Source organism: Hemitrygon akajei, chromosome 11, assembly GCF_048418815.1.
Source record: "Hemitrygon akajei chromosome 11, sHemAka1.3, whole genome shotgun sequence".
Lineage (NCBI taxonomy): Eukaryota > Metazoa > Chordata > Chondrichthyes > Myliobatiformes > Dasyatidae > Hemitrygon > Hemitrygon akajei.
Window position 1 is genome coordinate 56,044,599 of NC_133134.1, and position 23,105 is coordinate 56,067,703.

Consider the following 23,105-nt stretch of genomic DNA (forward strand, 5'->3'; position numbering starts at 1 on the left):
CAGGCTTACTTCCCTCACAGGAAAATAGCCACTCACAGGAGACCTTGCCCACGCCCAGGATTACGGCTGCACAGGTGGAAGGTCAACTGAGGAAGATCTGTACCAGCAAGGCGGCTGGACCGGATGGAGTTTCCCCACGATTACTGAGGGCCTGTGCGACTGAGCTGGGAGAACCACTACAGCGCATCTTCAACATGAGCCTGGAGCAGAGAAGAGTACCCAGACAGTGGAAAACATCCTGTATTGTCCCGGTACCGAAGAAACCACAACCAAAGGAGTTGAATGACTTCAGACCTGTTGCCTTGACGTCGCACGTGATGAAGACCATGGAGCGGCTGATAATACAGTATCTGAGGCCACAAACCAGGCACGCCCAGGATCCTCTTCAGTTTGCGTATAAGGAGAAGGTGGGAGTGGAGGATGCTATCACGTATTTGCTGCACAAATCACTCTCTCACCTAGATGGGGTCAGTTGTGCTGTGAGGATTACATTCCTTGACTTCTCTAGTGCCTTTAACACCATCCAGCCCAAGATCTTAAGGCACAAACTAACGGAGATGGGAGTAGACTCTCACATGGTGGATTGGATAGTGGACTACTTGACAGATAGACCTCAGTATGTGCGGTTGGGAGACTGTAGGTCTGACACGGTGGTCAGCAACACAGGGGCGCCGCAGGGAACCGTACTCTCTCCGGTCCTGTTCACCCTGTACACATCAGACTTCCAATATAACTCGGAGTCCTGCCATGTGCAGAAGTTCGCTGATGACACGGCCATAGTGGGGTGTGTCAGGAATGGACAGGAGGAGGAGTATAGGAAACTGATACAGGACTTTGTGATATGGTGCAATTCAAACTACCTGCGTCTCAATATCACCAAGACCAAGGAGATGGTGGTGGACTTTAGGAGATCTAGGCCTCATATGGAGCCAGTGATCATTAATGGAGAATGTGTGGAGCAGGTTAAGACCTACAAGTATCTGGGAGTACAGTTAGACGAGAAGCTAGACTGGACTGCCAACACAGATGCCTTGTGCAGGAAGGCACAGAGTCGACTGTACTTCCTAAGAAGGTTGGCGTCATTCAATGTCTGTAGTGAGATGCTGAAGATGTTCTATAGGTCAGTTGTGGAGAGCGCCCTCTTCTTTGTGGTGACGTGTTGGGGAGGAAGCATTAAGAAGAGGGACGCCTCACGTCTTAATAAGCTGGTAAGGAAGGCGGGCTCTGTCGTGGGCAAAGTACTGGAGAGTTTAACATCGGTAGCTGAGCGAAGGGCGCTGAGTAGGCTACGGTCAATTATGGATAACTCTGAACATCCTCTACATAGCACCATCCAGAGACAGAGAAGCAGTTTCAGCGACAGGTTACTGTCGATGCAATGCTCCTCAGACAGGATGAAGAGGTCAATACTCCCCAATGCCATTAGGCTTTACAATTCTACCGCCAGGACTTAAGAACTTTTTAAAAGCTATTATTAATGCTTTTTGAGATAGTGATTTAGATGCATATCATATTTTTTACTGAGTTAAGTATTGTATGTAATTAGTTTTGCTACAACAAGTGTATGGGACATTGGAAAAAAGTTGAATTTCCCCATGGGGATGAATAAAGTATCTATCTATCTATCTGCTTGTGAAGAACTTGGGGCTGATGATATAAATGTGGGGGAAACTAGTTGGTTAAAATCAGCATAGAATGGGTGTCTGGTGACCAGCACAGACTCGGCGGGCTTGTTTCTATGCCGATTCTTCATATCGCTCACTGGTTCATTATTGTCAGATGTACTGAGAAACAGCAAAAGCTTTTCTTTATATGTCATTCTGTACACAGGGACATCAGGTTGTACAAACGGGGATAAGAGGGCAAAAAGTAGATCGTAGTATTGCAGTTACAGAGAAAGTGTAGACGTACAAAGTACAAGGGACACAGTGAGGTAGACTGAGAGTTTGTCTTTATTGTACACTAGGGCTATTCGAGAGTCTTACAACAGCGGGATAGAAGCTGTTCTTGAGCCTGGTGGTGTATTTCTCCAGCTGTTATCTTCTGAGCCATGGGAGGAAAGAGAATAACCAAGTTGTGAGGGTTATTGACTACATTGGCTGCTTTCCTAAGGTAGCAGGAAGTACAGATGGAGGGGAGGCTGGTCGCATCATGGCCTGGGCTGTGTTCAAAACTCTGCAATTTCTTGTATCCTGGGCAGAGCAGATGCCATACCAAACTTGTGATGTGTTTGTTTAGGATGCTTTCTATGACCCTACAGAGTTGGTGATATCTCTTCACTGATTTGAAATGCCTTCTTATGATAGTCTATGTCACTGAAATATAACGGGAGTTGGCTTTGAGATTTTTGGTGAATTGAGCAGTGGGATGTAGAAAGAGTTATATAGTGGCCAACCATTTAAATTCACTTCCTATTCCCATTATGAAATGCCAGTCCACTGCCACCATGAGGCCAAACTCAGGTTGGAGGAGCAACACCTTGTACCGTATTCGGTCTGGGTAGCCTCCAAACTGATGGCATGAACATCAATTTCTTGAACTTATAGTAATTGCCCCCCCCCCCCACTTCACCATTCCTGTTTCCCCTCTCTTACCTCATCTCCTTACCTGCCCATCACGTCTCAGGTGCTTCTCCCCCTTCCTTTTCTTTGCGGCCTTCTGTCCTTTAAGATTTCCCCTTCTCCAGCCCTTTAATCTCTTTCACCCATCAACCTACCAGCTCTTTACTACACCCCTCCCTCCAGTTTCACCTATCGCCTGCCACCTTGTACTTCTTCCTCACCTCCCCCACCGTTTTACTCTGACTTCTCATCCTTTCCTGAGGGGTCTCGGCCCGAAACATCGGCTGTTTACTCTTTTCCATAGATGCTGCCTGGCCTGCTGAGCTCCTCCGGCAATTCTGTGTGTTACATGATAAACCTTTTTTTAAAAAAATGGACACAGTGAGAAGTTTGAACCTTTGTGATCCATCCGACACGGAGATTGAACTGAGCGACAAAGTACAGAAAAGCTGAGGAATTTAAAATATTTATTTTACCATTCTTAAAACAGAAATTCTAAAACTGGTTCAGCAAAGTAAATTAACACCTTTCCCACAATTGCACTGTCTGTGGCTGTGCACAAGTAGCATCAACAGATAAAGCACAAACCCTTATTAACTTGCACTCAGAAGTGCCATTAACATAGTAAAATGTCTCAATGTTTCACAGGAACATTTTCAGAAGTAGGCAGTTCTAGATTTTATTCATTAATGTAAAGTACCAGCTGGTTGCAATCTCACCTCTTAAGCAGATAGCTCGTGCACACCAAAGGCTTGAGCCCAAAAATCCTGGTCAATGTTCAATGCTCTGTTGGAGATGCAACTTTTCAAATGAGGGCTTTTATTACTGTATTATCTGTTTATCGAAGATCCCATCACACTGTTCAAGGAAGAGCAGTGGCGCGATTCCAAGGTCATTGACCAATAATTGTACATCAGATTACTAGGTCATTTTTCAGTGCTGCTCATCAGGATGAACATGAATTACCCTTCACTTTGACTCATTACAACAGTGCAATCAAATTTATATTATTAGCTGTAAACTGTTTTGGGGTGTTCTGAAAGGTCCTTTCTGTAAATGTAAATCTTTCTCAATTTCTAGGCTCAGACTTACCACACATCGGTTTGAATGCTTTGATATTTATCTTACTTTCCCTGAATTGGAAAGTCATTGCTTCTACAGGCACAAAGTTTAAACGGGTCATGCTTTTATTATTACAAAAATATAAATATTTGAATTATATTTGCAAGACTAATCTCTCCTCCCATAATTAATTTCCAAGAATGTTCTTAATAGTAAATTAGTTCTTCACTCAAAACAAGCTGTCATATTCCCACAGAATATTTTCAAATGTCTTCTTCACTATTCTTTCCAACAGAAAGATCATTTCTTTATTTAAGATAATGATAAGCCCTCTGAGAACAGAATACTTTTTTTTTGTTTAGATTGTAGAAATCATTACCTCCTACATATTGCAAAAGATACACGCAGACAAAATGAACAAGGGGTAAATTTTAAATCAAAATTTTTAAAAATTGCAGAATCTTGACATCTGAAACAAAAAAAAGAATATACTGGGGAAAAAAGCTCAGCAAGTCAGGACACATCCATTCTGAGGAGGAAAAGTTAATACTTTGGGTCTGTGAGTGTGATTTAAAAACGGGTGCAATACTGATTTTGAGTCTCTAGGTGTCACCATTACCCAGGTGACCAACCCTCACCATAGACCTTCAGTGGCAGGTGACCACTAATTGTTGCTGAAGATGAGTTGCAGTGGGCTTAAGGGACTTGGTGGACTTTATGAATTCCACTACTCCCTTCAAATTAATGTTATTTTCTCTGTGTTCACTGCCTCATTATGTGGTGACAAACTGCCAGCTATGGTTTTTGCAAGGGTGAAGAGTTGGGGCATCTTGTGGGTGGAATGGTCAACTTTGGTACTTAGAGCTGGAAGCAAAATGTCATTCCCATTTCCCTTCCAATGAATGCGTTTCCACAGAGAACAATTCCAGATCCAAGCGATTCACTTTCGTGAAACTGAACTTCTGAACGCCATTTGCTTCCTTTTATTGTTTGCACATTTTTCCCCCTCTGCACATTGGGTGTTTGACGGTCTTTTTTGAAATGGGTTCTTTTAAGGTTTCTTTGTTTTATGGATGTCTGTAAGGAAACTAGTTGTATAATGTATAGTGTACATTTTGATAGTAAATGTATGTTGAACTTTGTGTTTTACAGTGAAGATGAACACCCAAGTTACTAAGCCTCCAGCAGTCCAAATAATCCCACCTATTTCCACTGTTTGCATTTTCTATGCAGTGAAAGACAATTTGAATAGAATTCTTCAATTTGCTGCTGTTCCAAATTCTAACTTCTCCATGGCTAATTGTCTGGAAATGCAAACACTGGAGTGAAAAGGCAAATATGCAGCATCTGCTCTGCTGCCATTGACAAACTTTTTTAACAAAGATGTACTGGAGGGGTTGTTAAAACAAACAAGGCTTTTTAACCCCTGCAAGTGACACCTCACAGTGTGAGCCACACTCATTAAAAATATTACTGGGGTGGTGTGTGCAGATGTGACAGAGGACAAGGCCACTTAGGTTAGGTAATAGGAACTATAAATGAGCATTAATTATCAGGACTGTTCTTCTGTTCCACCCAGCAACATTACAGAAAGAGGGGGTAAATGAAATGCAATTTGGCAAAATGAGGATTCCATCCTTCAAATTCCTGTGTCATCTGTCCCAACAGTCACTGCTCCTATTAAGGAATCCAATTTAATTCTGTTGTATTTTGGCATCACCAAACAATGGTCCTGGTGCTTGAGTGTATGGCATCAAACTCCTTCAAGTTTTCTGTGACCTTCTCTCGTTCCTCAAAGAGTACCCCAGGTTTCCACAGCTGGGAACGCAGTGACCTCCCCGATCTCTGTGAAGGGCTGCTCAGCCAAGGTGTAGTGCAGCTTGTATCGCAAACGGACCTTCTCCTGAAACCAAGCACAGAACAGGCAACGGAAATTAACAAAGCCACGTATAAAAGCCAACTCTCCAGGGCAGAACTGGGTCTCTGGAAGTAAGTAATTAACCTCCACAGTTCTGCTGAGTTGGCAAGAAAAATGACTGTGGCATTAACAAAACATTCACTTATTTTATTTGCTTTGAATGCATATTTAATACAGTGGATTCTAGTTAACTGCGACACATTGGGACCAGTACATTTTGGCCCAATTACGCAGCTGCCCTAATTCGCCAAAGTTTCAAGGAAATAGTTAAAAAGGTATAAAAAAAAGACAAACTGCTGTTTAACTGAGTAACAAATTTTGTATTTAAATGAAATACAGGACAGATTAGAACACTACCGATCATACTACAGTACTATAAAACTGCATTAGTTACCGATTGTTATCGACAGAGGAATTCATCCACTGTATGCTGCCATCTTCTTTTGATTGATTGTAAATCGGCAAAACCAGCACAGACACCTTGTACAGATAATGAACTGTCTACATGCAATGTTTTCAACAACTGCATCCTCTAAATCTTCATTTTATTATAACAACCAAGATGATTGTCGCTACCTTCAATTTCTTCGTAGTTCCTAACTTGACAAAGTACTAAATCATTTCATTTTCACTCCCGATGTACTGACATCTCCAAGCCTGAATGCTTGAAACAGCAGTGAACAAAACAGTTCTGAATTGTCTTACTGCTTATTTCTCACCAACTATTAACAACAAAAATCATTGCATTTTGAAGATAAACACGTACAACAAAGGCTATTTAAAAACTGATCACTAAGCAGGGTATAGTGTCTAATGGGCACACAGGTACACGTGACTGGCACTATTTCAAAATTGTTCAGCAACAATTCCTGTCCCAATTAAACAGAGAGAATCCCAACTGAGTTGCCCCAAATAAGTGGCTACCCCAATTAACTGATAACCCAATTAATCGAAATCCATTGTAGTTTTATGATTTCAGAGATGGAGCAAAGGTGGTTGAATTGGGAAGATCTGACAGTCCAAGATCCAACTTTGACAAGAGATGGGAGATGATAAACGTTGACCATCAAGTGCATTCGGGATGGATGAAGAAAGCGAAGAGGTTAGACCCGAGGTGGGACCAGCGAGGTGACTGCAGCACAGAAGCAAGTATACAGGAAGCAAGGCAACAATGTGTGGAAAGGGCCTCATGAGGGTGTACATATTACTGGCCAAAGACAGGAGGGCACTACATGATTTTTTAAAAAAACTCTTTTTTGACTGTCCACCCACGATTGGTAACCTTGAAAGTCACTTGGCCACTCAATTTTCAACTGACCTTGGCACCCTGAGTGGAATTGCCCCTGTTCCACCAGCACAACTGCGATGAAGCTCAGCTTGTTTCTTTTCCCATTTATAAAAACCAGCTTAAAATTAGGAAATGGATCAAAAGAAAAAAAATGACTGATAAAACCCAATTCATCAGAGAATGCAAAACGGGAACAATTTTGCAGATAGGTTCTGGAATGGGAGTATTAAATCAGAGTATAGTTATAGAGCATAAGGTGACCTCTTGGCTCACCCTGTCCATTCTGTCTCACTATCAGAACAACTCTCTTCTTAGTCTTCCTGATTTTCCCTCACTGTATATTTCCGCTTTTTGCTCAATGGAACCTGCCTCTACCAGATCTGCAGATAGTGCATCCCAAAGCCCAGTGCCGTTGCATATAAAGGTTTTTCCTTCCTCATATCATTCTATCCCCTTTAGACCCATGACCTCTGATCCTCAAATCCTCAAACAGCAAGAACAGCCTCCCCATCCCCAACACTACCTCTCCCCCAATCCACTCTGTCCATCTCTCCGTCCAAACCTCTCAACCATCTCATTAACAAAAACAGGCCCAGTCTCTCTTGTAGTCACCCCTCATTTCCAGAGCTATTCTCATGTCTTTTCTGGACCCCTTTACATCTTTCTGAAATATGATGACTAGAATTAAACACATTACTCCAGCTGAGTTTGGACCAGTGTTTTATAAGAGTGCAGCATTACCTCCCTACTTTTATAGTCTATGCCTCTATTGATGAAACCCAGAAAATATACCTGCCCATTTCACAACCTTCCCTGGACTTTCAATGAAATTGTTCACCCATACCCCAGGTCCCTTTATTCCTGCACTCCCTTTGGAAGAATATTCTTTATTCTACAATGCCTCACCTACTTCTTCCTATCAAGTTAATAATTTCATATTTTTCGGCATTAAACTTCACCTGCCTTTTCCACCAGCCCGTTTACAAGTTGCTCTAATTTATCCACTTCAGTTTGCAGCTTTGTCAAACTTGAGATGGGGATGGATTTGCAGGCTGCAGTGGGGCTGTTGGCATCTTCTGCTGGTGGAAAGGAGGTATTTTCACGTACCTTCTGTCCCCAGCCCGTGCTCCACCCACACCTCACTGACCCATTACAATTGAGGGCTGAGCTGAGCCCAGCAGAGCTGGGCGCCCAAAGCAGACTTTCTCAGTGTCAGTGGGGCTGAGTGGCAGCCTCTCTTCCCACACCTCCTCATTCCCCCACCACAACTGTATCTGTGATCCTCTCCCACACACAGTCCGAGTCACAAACCGTTCTCAGGAAGAGAATCCCATCGTTTTCTCAGGACAGCCTCTATCAATAGGCGGGAGGTGAATGTAGAAACACCCCAGAGTACAGCCCGACTTAACACTTCTGGAGCACGGTTATATTACTGGGTGAAAGCAGGATGTCCAGTACCCTACCTTGCGAGGATTATGAAGGTGCATGACCTGTGAGATGACCGGCGGTGGGAGGAGGGGATTGAACGAAGGAAGCTCTGTGCCAGAGGCAGGCTGTAGCTTCACCCTCATCACCTGGAAACAAGCACATAACCAGAGCTGAAATGTGTGTGTGAAATAACAAGTCAACACTGTACAGGTGAGAATGCCCCAGAGACAGAGGAACCACACTTTAGCAACAAGTTAAACCGGAATGAAATTACTCGCATGGTAAAACACACGTGGAGCCACGGACGACTGCGTCGAGGAGCCTTACCTTCGGCACAGCAGCTTGGAAAAGGATGCCCTTTATTGGTTCGGGCAATGAGCTCAGCAGAGAAATAACAACAACCAACAGGTCCGGCCTCTGCAAGGGCAAGGACGAGGCTTTGGCAAAGTGAAAGAGGACTCGGAAGCCATTTTTGTCGTAGACTGTGACAGGCAGTATATGACCTGTGGAAGGAAGTAATTGCAGATGCAGCATGGGTAGAGCTAATGAGGGTACTGCAGTGCCCCCTATACAGTCACTGATCCGCCAGTCCACCACCCAGGGCAGCAGGAAAAATCAGAAAAATAAAAACACAAAATCCAAGTACCCTTTTGGTCAGTAATTTCCCTCATCAGATTTTGTACTTTCCAGTTTTAATCAAATTTCCAGTTATTTCACTTATTTCTTTATATACTCAGGAGACTAAAATGGACCCTGGCAGTTCAGGACAGGGCTGGGGAGTCAGGGGGGATCTGGGGAGAGGGTGCTGATAAAGGCAGAAGTTTGGCAGGATAAACCATCCCTCAAACAGTTCAGTATCCGTGCACCCACCTCCTTCACTACCACAGTCAAAGCATTCAGTGAATGAAGGAAGGCCTCTTTCGGCTGTAATGTCTTTGTACAAATGCTGAGCTGATCTACAACCCACAAGTTGTAGCACCTGTCCTACTGCCTCTGGTCTAAGTCACTCCCCCATCAACTGCCAAGTCTTTAAGTTCCAAAGCAAAACCTCTGAAATATTCTCCCTCTACATCTCTTGCTTCTTTCAAGATGCTCTGTAGAACTTTGATGAGTGCTAAGCTCATTTGCCCTATGATCTCCTTATGCAGGGTGGCGTCACACGCTGTCTGACACAGACCTGACAAGCATTCAGGAAATTTTGGCTAGACTAAAAATGCTATACAAACACAAAACGCTGTTGGACCAGGTACTACATATGCCCACAAATGAGAGAAGGTCAACCACAGGCTTCCCACTCCCTTACGTGGACCTGTTACAGCTGTGCTTGCTTCAAACACAGTCCTGAGCTCAGCAATAAAACATGAGCATTATCATTTTGAACAGGAATGGATCCCTCGTCCTTTGGGAGCTGTGCAGTGGTGCATCTCAGAGAGCTGCAACCTCGCAGCGCCCGGCACCCACGTTCAATCCTGACCTCTGGTGCCACATGCTACTGCGTGCACTTCCTCCAGGTGCTCTGGCTTCTTCCAGAACACGTGCAGGTTGATCAACTGGCCACTGATGTATTGCTGAAGGGTATAGGTCATGCCTTATTACACTCACGTGTACTAAGATACAATGGAAAAAGCTTTTGTTTACTTCCCATCCAGGCAGCTCTTTCCATTTGAAGAATCTGTAGAGAGTTGATGAGACTCCCTACAGAAAACAGGATGTATGTAGAAGAATAGCCCTTAACTGGGCAGTGGAGTTATTGGGGCATCATCATGATGGTGTTTCCCTAGCAAGCTATTCTTGTTGTTACGAGGCCGAATTGCCAGCTCGACGCTCAACCCGACTTGGATTCGAACTCGGGAACCTTTGCTCCGGAGTCTGGCGCTGATGTTATTGCGTCGCCGAGCGGGACAGGATGTATGTAGGTTGAGTGTAAATGGGTTATACAGGCTTGACAGGCCAAAGGGCCTGTTCCTGTGCTGTATCTCTGAATGACTCAGTGACATCATCCTTCAACCCGGACATGACACACCACCTTCTCCTACACCTCGGACTATCCCCCCCCAACGTCAAAACTCCAAAAGTCCACCCTCTCTCCACGGTGGATGCGAGCTCACGATGAGTGACACCAGTCTTGCTGCACCTACTTGTCCGAATGATCTCCACTGGCACAAACAGCGTCTTCCAGGGGAGTTCCTCACTCCCCACAATCGAGGGCCCATGTGCAGCAGGCGCTTGGTGCTGCAGCTGAGAGGGAGAAGTTTGCATCAGCTCCAGCAGCACCGCGGACTGAGAAAGAGCTGGTGCCGCAAGCGGAGTGCAGGTGGCAGGACAACACGGGTCCAAAGTGGCAGGGAGAGCGCGGGCTGGTGCCTGGTTCTGAAGGTCCTTCAGTGTAGGTTTGAGGCACGGCTGTTCCCTAGGGAAAAAGAATACTTTTACTTCCAAACAAAATGTTAAATCTCTCATTCACTTTCTTGGTGACTTGTTCCCTGAAGTTAGGTGTAATGCCCTGGTTAAGACTTTTACTGCTCTGCTGTAGGTATTTCATTTTAGCAGTTCTGTAAGAGCAGTCTGCTGCTCTCAGCGTGTTTGGGTTTGAGCTGAGATAGGAAGTTTTCTTATTCAGCTTAGGAATGTGGTGTCAGCCTGTCAGGATGGCAGATTTGGGAGGAGGTTCTGGAGGGTGCAGCCGGAGAGGTCTCTGTTGGCAGGAGCCGGAGGAAGACGGGGGAAAACAAGACGGCTGAGGATGCCGTCCCTGTTGCACAAGGTGCTTTGTGCAGATGAATGGCTTCATGGAGGAACAACCAATATTCCCTTGGGAGACCCATTTGTTCAAGATGGATTTTGAGCAACATTTAGAAAGTGGTGTGTGCTTTTACACAGACTGAGTGTCCAGCGCACGAGTGACAGACAAGTTCAAGATGAGCTCCAACTCAAGTGCACTTTTAACTATTTAAGAGTAATGAGCCCTTTTTGTTTTTTTTCTTTCCTTCATTTAATAACGGTTTGTTTAAATTAGCATTCTTTAATATACTTATTTATAATTGTATGCAGTGTACGATCTGTTATTTCTTGCCGGCACAGTAAATCACACAATATTCACCCAATCCGGGGTTTGGGTGGGCGAGACATCCCAACCTCATGGATTTGCCGGGACCAAAGTTGTAGACGTCGCAAAGGTACAAAGCCGGAGGAAGGCGAGGTTATCACTGCGGATTATTCCAGTGGCAAGGGATTAGCAAGATGGTTTTCCAGAGGTGCCCAGTAAAACGGGGGTTTCATAACCAATATCCTGGCCAGGAGGTTTGCTGGTGCTACTCAGGAAGGTTTAAGCTAGTTTGGCGGGGGGCAGGAGGTCAGACAGTGTTGAGATGGAGCTAACGTAGATGTCAGGGCCAGTAAGAACAGGGAGGAACAAAGTATATGATGGGACAGATAGTTTGAAGTGGGTGTATTCTAATGCAGGTCTGTTCTGGATAAACATGATGAACTTAGAACATGGACGATATCGTAGGCATCACAGAGACTTGGTTGAAAGAGGGACGGGGGAACAGGAATGTTTTAGAAAAGATAGAGGAGGAGGTAAAGGGAAGGGAGGGTGTTGGACTACTAATTGGGGACAATATCACAGGCAGGATCATCCACTGACTCTATGCAAGTAGAACTCAAAAATAGGAAGGTTGCAATCACTGATGAAATTGTATTATAAATCCTCCAAAAAGCCACCAGGAGACTGAGAAACAGATATGCAGGCAGATTAAGGAAAGGTGTAAAAACAACAGGGTTGTTGTCATAGTGGACTTCAAGTTGTCTCGTGTAAACAAGGACATTGAGATTTAGATGGAGCAGAATTTGTTAGATGCATCCAGAAGGGTTTCTTAAATCATTATGTACACAGGCACTGTACTAGGCCTAGTGATGGGTAATGAGCTTGGCTAGGTGACCAACTTTTCAGTGGATGAAGTTAGGGAACAGTACCCACAACTCCTTAAGTTTTAAGATATCTATAGATAAGTATAGACCTTGCGGGAGAGTATTATATTGGAGCAGGGCAATTTACAAGAGCATTTAGCAGGAATGAGGGAGAGGTAATTGGGAACAGCTGTTTTCAGGCGTCCAAACCTCACACCTCCACATGTTTCTTACTAACTTGATTTTTTTTGACAAGGTGATGAGGGTAATTGATAGAGCTGTGGATGTTGTCTACATGGATTTTAATAAGGCTTTTGACAAGGTTCCTCATGAGAGGCTTGTCCAGAAGATTAAGATGCGTGGGATCCATGGTAAATTATCTGTTTGTACTCAGAACTGGCTAGCTCATACAAGACAGAAGGTAGTGGTCAAAGAGTCTTATTCTAGCTGGAGATCTGTCCACAGGGATCTGTTCTGAGGCCCCCACTGTTTATAATGTATATGAATCACCTGGTTGAAAACAGATGGGTGGATTAGTAAGTTTGTGGATGATATGAAGATAGGTGGCATTGTAGATAGTGGAGAGTACTGGCAAAGAACACAACACGGTATAGACTAGTGACCAATATGGGCAAAGAAATGGCAGATGGAGTTTAAGCTGGCCAAATGTGAAGTGCTGCATCTTGGTAGGTCAAATATAAAGAAATGGTACACTGTTAAAGGCAAGATCTTGTTGATAGTGTGGTTAAGAAGGTATACGGCATGTTTGCCTTTATTAGTTGAAAAATCGAGTTCAAGTAGTTATGTTGCAACTTTATAAAATTCTAGTTAGGCTGCATCTGGAGTATTGTATACAATTCTGGTTGCCACATTATAGGAAGAATGTCGAGGCAATGGAGAGGGCATACAAGTTTCTCAGAACGTGACACCACCCTGCAACAGGCTGGGGGAGATATGATAAGGTTTATGACAGGTAGACAGACAATATCTTTTCGCAAGGGTTGAAACATCTAATACCAGAGGACATGCATTTAAGTTGAAAGAAGGAAATTTGAAAGGATTTGTATGGGGCATGTTTTTTCTTTTTATTTTATTAAATACAGAGAGCGGTGGGTGCCTGGAACTGCTGCCTGGGGTTGTGGTAGAGGTAGGAACATCAGAGACATTAAGATAGGCACAGGAATGTGTGGAAATGGAAGGATATGGACATCGTGTAGGCGGAAGGGATTAGTTTAGGTGGCGATTTGATTACTAACTTAGTTTGGCAAAACATTGTGGACCAAATGGCCTGTTCTTGTCTATGTTCTACATTTTATTACAGATAATCATTTGCCTTTGGCACCAGCGAATCGCGCTGGAGGATATGAGAATGGGGTGCCACAGAATTACAGCTCGGGGTGTTCGGGAGTTCCTCTGTAAGGGGTTTCTACGTTCTCCCCTAAACAGTGTGGGTTTCCTCCAGGTTCCCTGGTTTCCTCCCACAGTGCATGGGTGTACTGGTTAGTAGGTCATTTAAATTGTCCTGTGATTAGGCGGATGTTAAATAGGTAGGTTGCTGGATGGTGTGGCTTGTTGGGCTGGATAAATAATAATCTTTTACTTGCCTATGAAACAAAGATCTTTTTCATAAGCAACAGGAGTACTGAGAATAGGGCAGCGGAATTCGGACATAGAGTAGAAATAGTTTCTGTCACTCACCATTGTACTAGCTGTTTCTGGTGTCTAAGATACTGCTCCATCAACGCTGACCCCAGTAGGTCCAAGCTGTCCAAGTCCCTGCTCCCACTGGAGGTAGATCTTGGTGCGGTTGTAGCTGGATTTGCTTCCTGGAACACAAGAGTCATAGCATCTTGTTCAGGTCAGCCTGGGCTACATATGAACTTTAAACAGCGCACACTGCAGTTGTAGTGGGTTCAAACGGGAGCATACACCTGGTGTGAAATTGGTTCATCAACCTTATACAGTTACACAAACCCCATTGAACATAGCTGGCCCGCTCCCTGCCAGAAATGCAAAGAGGATCGGACTTCAGAAAGCAGGTCACACACTAGAGAAAGTGGCAAAGGCAAACGAATTAGGAATAAGGCGTTCACCCCTTCCGCCTGCTCTGCACTCTGGTACTGTACACTGCAGAATCTTCACTCCACTAGTTATCCAGAATCTGCCTCTCCTTCCAACATTCCAGTGACTCAGACCAGCAGGAAAAATAAAAGCAACCTCACCTCTATCTTAAGTGGGCAACCCATTATTTTTAACAGTGGTTCCTGGTTAGGGATTCTCACACTAGGGGAAATTCATTCCATTGAACACTGAGAATATCGTATGTTCCAATCTTGTCTCTTGTCACTTTTCTAAACTCCATCAGATACAAGTCCAGTTTCTCAGCATATATTTATACCATTACCTGACCCTTCCAGGTATTTATAAGCCTTCTCTAAATTACTTCCAATACATTAACAGGGTCCTTTAAACAGGGCGATTAATACTGTACACAGTACTCTAGATGCAGTCTCAGCACTGCCCTATATTATCGAAAAATAACACCCCTCAATTCAATTCCCCAGCAATACGTTGTTAGCTTTCAATTAGTTACTGTACCTGAATACTTGCCTTCTGAGAATCATGCATTAGAACACCAAGTCCCACTGCAGTCATTCTAGTCATTTATATAAACTATCAAAAGTTAAGAACACAGCACTAATCCAATGGCAAACCAGTCATTATATTTTACCATCCAACGGCTCAATTATATCAACTCTGCTACCCACACCAAATGTTACCTCCTACACTCTTACCTTCCATTTTCTGCAGTAGGCGTGGTGCTACCACTTCCTTACCTGGGATGTATTCTGATTCACAGCCTGCTCCATTAATGGGGGAACATTCAGATCTGGAAGAGCAGAGTGCCAGTTAATCATCGAGAGCCCATCCTCATTCTCCCAAACACTCTGCCATTCACTGAGGATGTACTCATTGATGGCAGTAGGGGAGCTCTGTCTGTCTCTCATTAAAACTGAGACTACTTCCAATCCCAATGAATTGCAATTAATTTCCTAGATTACTCTAAGCTTAAAAAATAGGGAAAGATGTTAGTAATTATATCACATGGACAACAAAATCATTTAACCAATTCAAAATCTCTGAACATAAACCCTCCCATTTTCTAATCGTACTGTAACATTCAGAGAGCTCAAATGATGATTTGGGTTTAAGGTTTCACTGGAAAGACATTATCAATATCCTGCTGTTGTACCTCCTCAACCAATGTGGTGATCCTTCAACAATGCACTTAAATATCTATCATAATTTAAATGTTACATCAACTGAAGTGTGCATCAAAACTTTCAAGCCATCTTACTAGGTGAATAAAAGATCTCACTGAGCTATAGCATCAGCTTCTTTCTTTACTTTGCAGTGCTAAAAGAGTCAAGGAATGTTTGCTTTGCCCTCTGGAGGAGATAATTATAATCCGGAGCAAAGTAGCAGAGGCCAAATGGCAGGTGAACAATTGAAAGTTACCAAGGTACATAGCAAGGCCATTACTTGGGTATAAGTGGTCAAAGCAAGAAGGGAGGAGAGGAAATAAAACTAAGTCGAGGCTATGGGACACATGGATCAAGGCTACAGATGGGTAAACACCTTTTCCTGTCTGTAAGGTGGGATGTGGGGCTGCTGAGAAATGCTACCCACCCAGAGACACCAGTTCTTCATCAAGCAAACACGGCAATTGCTGCTCGCAGCCTAAACCCTCATTGGTTTCAGGTTTTCCAAAGTCCAGCTCCAAATCAGATAAATCGAACAGTAGTGAAGACACTTCTGAAATTAAAATGATGAAGATTAAATCTCAATTCCAAAAAGTCACAAGTTAATTCAAACTCATAACATGAGCACCATCTTCAAATAATATCATTCTCCTCACCACCAAACACACCCTGACTGAGCAGAGCCTGACCTTCCCACAGTTAACTCCTCCATCCTCATCCTCATCCTCTCCAACGAAAATTGACAAACACTCAAGAAGCATCAGCCCACTTCACAGCCTGGATTTCAGAACAAGTTCAACCACTTTGAATCAACCAAAACTCCCCTATATAGAACAATAATGTAAAATGTTGAAAATATGTAACATCTTTGCAAAATGAAAATAGAGTTTGTTACGAACCCCGTAACTGGGTCACTTACCAGCAAAGATAGAGAGGTCCGTTGAAGTCTGATGGTACTATTTTTAACAGTATTTATTAGTAAAAATACACAAAAATAATATCAATGCAAACATACAGATAATATACGTCGTCAATACTAACTCTAAAAGTGCGGGTATAATAATAATCAATAAGAAATACGCTCTATCGTTGTCTGGGGGATAATGTATTGTCCGATGGAAATATAAAAGTCACTCAGTTCATGCAGGCTTCAGCCTTTGGGGACCGCTGGGTTTTCAATTGTTGGAGAGAGAGAGAGAGAGAGAGAGAGAGAGAGAGAGAGAGATTTTATAACTTGCCAGCTTTTCCTTTTTATGATGTCGATCCTTCGAAATTTCGTTGGTGGCCTCTTCTTTAGCTAAGCCGTTCTTCCGTGGTAACCCGCCAATTCCCAGGCGAGGGAAATGGACGCACGCGAGCCCCACTGGCTGTCGCTATTAAACGCTGTCACGGGATTTCTAGCGTTTCTCCTGGTGCGTCTGAAGGGGTTGTTCCCCAGACCCTCTTTTATCCTTACTCACGGGGTCTCAGATGTCAATCAGGTTGGGATGATGCAATCCCTCAACCAGCCCACTCTGGTCATTCCCTGAGGGCTTCAATGAATGGTACAGTACTCAATACACAATTCCGTCTCCAAGAGACAATAGTCGTTATCAATGGTTCCGCCTTTCTGGGGGCCAGGACACATTCCAAACCCTTGTGGATTCTGCGCGTCTCTCTCTCATTTCCTGGGTCCCAGACCTGAATTAATAGCGATCTTGCGATTCTCAAAAAGGAGGGGGCTACTTTGTACCCTTCGGCCCCTCAGAGTTGTGGCACATTCGTAACAAGTTCATGTTTCTAGTCAATGACCATTAATTAAAAGTGGGGATAATTGAAGGCAAAAAATTCAAAGTCAGGGAAGTCTGATAGGTAGAAAGCAAAAGTTAGAGAAAGTTCAGTGATAAACCTTAACTTTATCCTCTCTCTATAGATGCTGCCTGATTATAGAATTTTCTGATTTGATTCTGGATTTCTAATATCTGTAATACATTTAGTTTGTAGTCTAAGTCACACTTACCAAACAAACATTGGCCAGACCCTCTGGTAGAGTCTGCCAATCACAGTGACTATTATGCTCTGCCCAGGATTACCTGTTTTGGCTGAACTTCTGGGGGCCACACTGATTTCATGCCCCTGAATGATTTTCTTATACGAGTTGATTGTATCTGCAAGTGAGTCGTTGGTCTGCAGAATCTCCACTGCAGAGAGACAGAACGTAATCAGTATTACTTAGCCATCTGTTGAACCCATTCATCCTCTGTTAATCAGCTGCCCTGTTCATCCATCCACATACTACCACGGAACAGACCTACCCAAAGCCTCATCATTTTCCACAGTGTCACTCGCAAGTCGGAACAGTGTCGGCCGCAGCTTCTCACAGCGCTGATACAGGTTCTGCACACAAACAACAACGAGCCAAGTGAGAGAGCACAGCCAAATGGGATGCAGTACACACACTCACGCACACCGTTGGAATGAGCCAGAATCTGATAGATATACAGGATTGAGTATTTTATCAAAGGGTTTAGACCTGTGGAAGATTACCTTCAGAATTTCGATCTGGTTTTCGGGCAGGCCGTCGTTCTGGTGTATGGCCAACATCTCATTCAGCGACTTCGTACAGTTGGTCACTTCCTCGATGACACGAATCCTCTTGTTGATTTTTTCAGCTTTCTCTTCATCCTGTGAAGAACTGCAGTTTGAGAACATGCAATCTGAATCAATATCCTCTCACTAAGTTATCCAATAGGACCCGAGAGCGATGGGCGATTCAGCCATGTCCACCTTCACAGAACAAAAGGCTGATCTTCCTGAGTAAGACAAAGGTGAGCACACTGGACCCCAGCTGATCATCAGTCCAGGGGTGGGGCACAAACACCGCAGAATATTAAATTCATTATCTCATCACACTAGAAAAAGAAAACCCAGTGAAGTCAAATTGCTCATTACTGCAGTGCTGGGACCAGTTTTTGATCCAAAACATCCAACAATTCCTTTCTCCCCTCAAGGGCTGTTCGACCTGCTGTGTTCCTCTGCTAGTTGTTTGTTGGAGGTTATTCCAACTTGTTGGAAAGACGACATCCACCAACATCCGGCAATGGGAGACCTTCCCCCTCATTAAAGAAAGCAAGTGAGAGACACATACATCTGATTTAATGGGATCGCTGCGGAGGAGGGGTAACATTCACCTGGTATATTATGAGCACTGGGATTTAATCTGGTCTCCTCCCCCTTTTCATCCTCTTTTTACTCTCTCCCCCCATCTCCTCCTCTACCTCTACTCCTTTCCTTCCCACATCCCCTCCCCACTATCTACTTCTTAACCCCTTCCCCGCCTAATCTTACAAGTTCCTCCGCCGGCTTCTGCTTGCTCCTTCCCTATCCCCTCTCCTATTCAATGATATCACTCTGGTTCCTGTAAGTCAAGATGTGTGAGTTAATGCACGTTGGCCGGTGTACCAACTACCACACAGGTTTGGCTGAATGAGGTCAGGGTCCAGTGGTAAGTGCGGGTGGGGGGGGGGGGGGGGGGGGAGGGGGTCTGATTCAAGAGGCCACACTCTGCATCCAAATTTACATAAAACAAAATGTACACATGCATTCGTGTCACATTTACCCACACACAAACACCCACCCACACAGAGATACCTTACCAACAGCCTCCTCTTCAACACTTCCTCCACAAAAATCCACCCATTCGTCAATGGGCACCTTGCTTCCCTCAGCTTTAAAATCTCTCCTAAACTTTCCACTCTCCATAACCTCACTCGCATAGTCACTGATGTCCATTCCCTTCTCAAGGCATGCCACCCCCCCCCAATCCACTCTCTTTTCAGTGACCTTCGTGGGTCTTCCCTGCCTGCTGCCCCAGGAAAAACATCACAAAATGTTAACTATGTGATGATGCGATTAGTAGAAACCAGAGCAAGTCTACAGTTTTTAATTAGTAACTATTTTCACATGTACTGAGTTACAGTGAAAAGCCATCTATGGAGATCATTTCAATGCATTGGTATACTGAGCGGGGACAAGGGAAAGGCAATACAGAATGCAGAATTGGGCGTTATATTTACAGACAAAGTGCAGTGCTGGTAGACAATAAGTGCAAGGCGATAGTGAGGCAGGTTGTGCGGTCGAGCGTTAGCTTTATAACATTTGAGGCAGAAGCTGTCTTTGAGCCTGGTGTTATGGGGTTTCAGTACTTTGCATCTTCTGACCAGCGGGTGGTGGGGGTGGGGGGGGAGTAGTTGGCTATTTAAGGGGTGTCTGACTTTGGCCAATAAACTCCTCCCCTATTCTTAGGGTCAAGTTGTTTGATGCGGGTCCAGGGCTCATCCAAAACTGTGGGAAGGCCATTGCCCAATGCTGGCAATGTACAACCTCCCAGCAAGTGGGTCCTATATATCCTTTATATGGATAGGGATGGACATGTCATCATTACAGCGGCTCACACTACTACTCCCACCAGCTACACATCATTGCTTCCCCTAAACCAACAGTCCAAATCTGAAATTAGGGCAAAAAGTGCTAGATACAAATAAGATGGCACACGTGGGTAGATTTAAAATTTCAATTCAGAGAATCTTCATCAGAACTGGGGAAAACAGAAAATAAAAGTTGGCTTTGTGAACACATTGCTGATGAAATCGATACACAAGAGACTGCTGATGCAAAAATAGGGAACTGGCGGAAGTACATGTAGAGAGGCAGGAAAAGAGACAGTTAGCGTTTCAGGTCACGATGCTGCATCAGGACTACTTCAGACGCACATGAATTAGCTTGGGTGTGCATAGTGTTTAAAGAGGTCAACGGAGACAAAACCAGTCAAGGTTGTGAACATGCTCTGTGGGATTAACGAGGCCGTCAGATACACATCAATAAATTAAAAACTACTGTTCATGTAATCAGTGAGGAGACATACAACTGGATCAGGAGAGACACATTGTTCCAGCAGGAGTCTGTGTTTTACTGAGATTCCAAATTGCTGACTGATTCACCAATTGCTATGAATGAACTTACCTCCCTGATGACACTCTTGATCAATCTGTTGGCAGCCTGCAAGTCCTCTGGGTGGTTGCTTTTGAGAAGTCTCGCAAGGAGCTGTGGGTCAGGATTTTGCAGAAAATGCTGGTTAATATTTCTGGGTGCTCTTTAAAAAAAAACAACAGAATCCCATTTACAAGCTACAAACTAGGAACTCTCAAAACCCATAAATTACTAATTCACTTTCCTTATCCACCACAAAGATTTTTTTTTTTGGGGTATGTTCTTAAATGTAAAGTAAAATATTACTTTTCCTGATTTGGCCCTTAGCATTGTGATGGCATTTATCAGCTTAGAGAGAAAAAGGTTTGCATTCATGTTGACAACAGTTAACTTTCATTTATAAAAGCAAACACTGCAATATTGCACAATATCTGAAGGTACTGGAGTGAGAAAATAAAAAGGATGGCAAACCACTGAAATTAGATGGACATCTTTCTCGAAAGAGTAGCCTCTTTTGGAAGAGTAGCAAGGTTAAAGGAGGAAAGACAAACTGGAAAGGCAGAGAGGGGCAAGGGAATTTCCAGAGCTTGGTCCCTTGATATTAGAAGGCAGCAACCGATGATAAAATAATTGTATTTAAGGATGATGAATTGTCCAGAAATCAGTGAAAACAGGGTACCATAGTGGGATGGAGGACTGCAAGAAATGATTCAGGTAAGAAGGCCAATGTCAGTCACAAGTACAGGGTACATGGGTGAACAGACCCAGAATGAACTGGGGCAAAGTCAGTGCAGTTCCAGGTGATCTCAAGTTTGCTAAAGGTTCAGCACAGACCAGATGGACCGAATGGCCTATTTTTGTGTTGTATTTATCTATGGCTCTAGAAGGGAAGCCAGCCAAACTTCCACTGCGATTTCCAGAGATGGGTGAGAGGTAAGGCAGAAGCATAACATCAGAATTAGAGGTCAGCCATTTAGAATGGACAGAACTAGCTATAAACAGGGGTCTGTAAAGCAGTGGAATCTCTGTCTCAAGGGACTAGGGATGTTCATGGAAGGAGTCCTGGGGAAGAGTGATCGCGCTGGAAGGAGGTGAGTCTCAGGATCAGCGATGGATAGCAGAGCAAACTCCAGGGTTGAAAAGCCTGCTTCCAGCGGAAGATCATCCATCAATTAATGAGGCCGCAAGGGGATGCCAGGTAAACTAAAAGGTAAAGGATAAAGGTTGGGATGGAAATGAAGGATGAGGAAGAAGGGAGGTACAGTTCAAGGAGAGTCAGGCAAAGTTCAGATACAGTGCTAAGCGATGCCAGGAATCCTTGGTCAGAGCAGAGGCGCATTGCGAGTGTAGTGGGTCTTCCTTACCTTCGATTTTTCATCATCATCAAAGAAGGAACACTTCTTTTCTGTGGAAGGGGGTAGCAAAGGCTTCTCACCTGGTAACTTGGGATCCTGCTTGATGATACCTGAGGAAGAGGACATTTTTTAAATAAGTTTTCCCTCTGTGCTTTTTACTTTATTGGGGTGTCCAGGGAGGGGTAACACCTCTGGTGAAGGGGCTTGTCGTGTCCATTCTGGGGCAGCTCACTCACCTTTGGGCCCCACCAGACACTCGGCTCTCACCTGTGGCTCCAAGTACCTGTTTGCATGCAACAGGTCAGCTAAACCAGGTGAGGGCAGCTGTCTGATGAAATAGGGTCTGTCCCAGCATGCAAAGTCAGCTCCGATAGACTGCGTGGACGAAATGAACGGTGAGATCCAATGGCCAGGGAGGCGGTTCTGCAACGCTCCGTGGAGAGCGAAGGGCACAACAAGGCACATAAAGCATCATGGTCATCCACTACAACCAGGTCAAACCCCAGTTTGTAACAACTACTCATACCACTGGACCCAAACTTCTGAGGTTAACAGAGTGGACGTGCCCCAAAGCAATGGCTTTTCCACTTCAAAAACTCGCCTGCACAGGTCTCCTGTCATCATTGGACATGACAGACAACCACCATGTTATACCCCCTGCGCCCCTAATATTCCTGCAATCTATGTTGTGTGGCACCTTTCTCAAAGTGTTCCACTGCCTCTACGGGAGATTGTAAATGTGGCATGGGAAGAAAATGGAAAAGGGCTCACAATGGGCAGATTTTGGAGACTCATGAGACTACAGATGCAGGAATCCGAAGTGATACCCAAACCGCTAAAGGAACTGATGGGATCAGGCAGTATCCATGGAGGGAAATGGACGGTCGATGTTTTGGGTCAAGAACCTTCACCTGGTCTGGACCTGAAATGTCAACAGTCTATTTCCCTCTCGAGATATGCTAGAACTGCTAAATTCCTCCAGCAATTGTTTTTTTTTAAAACTGGGGGAGATTTTATCCATGTGTGGAAGGAACCATCCATCCCTAATGATGATATGTTAATGAGAACCCACCTGCCCTCTCCAATGTATGCATATGATCTAATGCCACTTTTTCCATAGGAAAGGCCTTCCTAGAACCCAGTATTTACCCTGGCATCTACACATTAAAACTGACTGTTTCCTCCCATAGTTATAAATGACAGGATGACATACATAAATTTGATGTTATGCTTCCTACACAGAATAGTAACCACACTTCCATTGAATATAAAAAGGCCATAAAGGTCACTATGGAAATACATGTTTATAGATAGATAGATAGATAGATAGATAGATAGATAGATAGATAGAGA

At 44.0% G+C, this 23,105-nt stretch overlaps 1 protein-coding gene across 5 annotated transcripts in view; it reads right to left on the reverse strand.

The window, feature by feature from the left end:
• Nucleotides 1–3,011: 3,011 nt before the first annotated feature.
• LOC140735632 (ADP-ribosylation factor-binding protein GGA1-like) overlaps nucleotides 3,012–23,105 on the reverse strand; it is a 33,300-nt gene continuing 13,206 nt past the window's right edge. For 4 of the 5 annotated variants that reach the window (XM_073060905.1, XM_073060904.1, XM_073060907.1 and 1 more), the window contains 12 exons: nucleotides 21,762–21,862; nucleotides 20,431–20,511; nucleotides 17,956–18,093; nucleotides 17,724–17,805; nucleotides 17,502–17,609; nucleotides 15,857–15,982; nucleotides 15,004–15,056; nucleotides 13,865–13,992; nucleotides 10,396–10,667; nucleotides 8,585–8,760; nucleotides 8,293–8,403; nucleotides 3,012–5,526 (listed from right to left, as the gene is read on the reverse strand). In XM_073060905.1, coding sequence (XP_072917006.1) covers nucleotides 5,416–5,526; nucleotides 8,293–8,403; nucleotides 8,585–8,760; nucleotides 10,396–10,667; nucleotides 13,865–13,992; nucleotides 15,004–15,056; nucleotides 15,857–15,982; nucleotides 17,502–17,609; nucleotides 17,724–17,805; nucleotides 17,956–18,093; nucleotides 20,431–20,511; nucleotides 21,762–21,862 — 1,487 coding nt within the window. In that variant the 3' untranslated portion in view covers nucleotides 3,012–5,415. The remainder of the gene's footprint in view (nucleotides 5,527–8,292; nucleotides 8,404–8,584; nucleotides 8,761–10,395; nucleotides 10,668–13,864; nucleotides 13,993–15,003; nucleotides 15,057–15,856; nucleotides 15,983–17,501; nucleotides 17,610–17,723; nucleotides 17,806–17,955; nucleotides 18,094–20,430; nucleotides 20,512–21,761; nucleotides 21,863–23,105) is intronic. The other variant, XM_073060908.1, reaches the window with a different exon arrangement.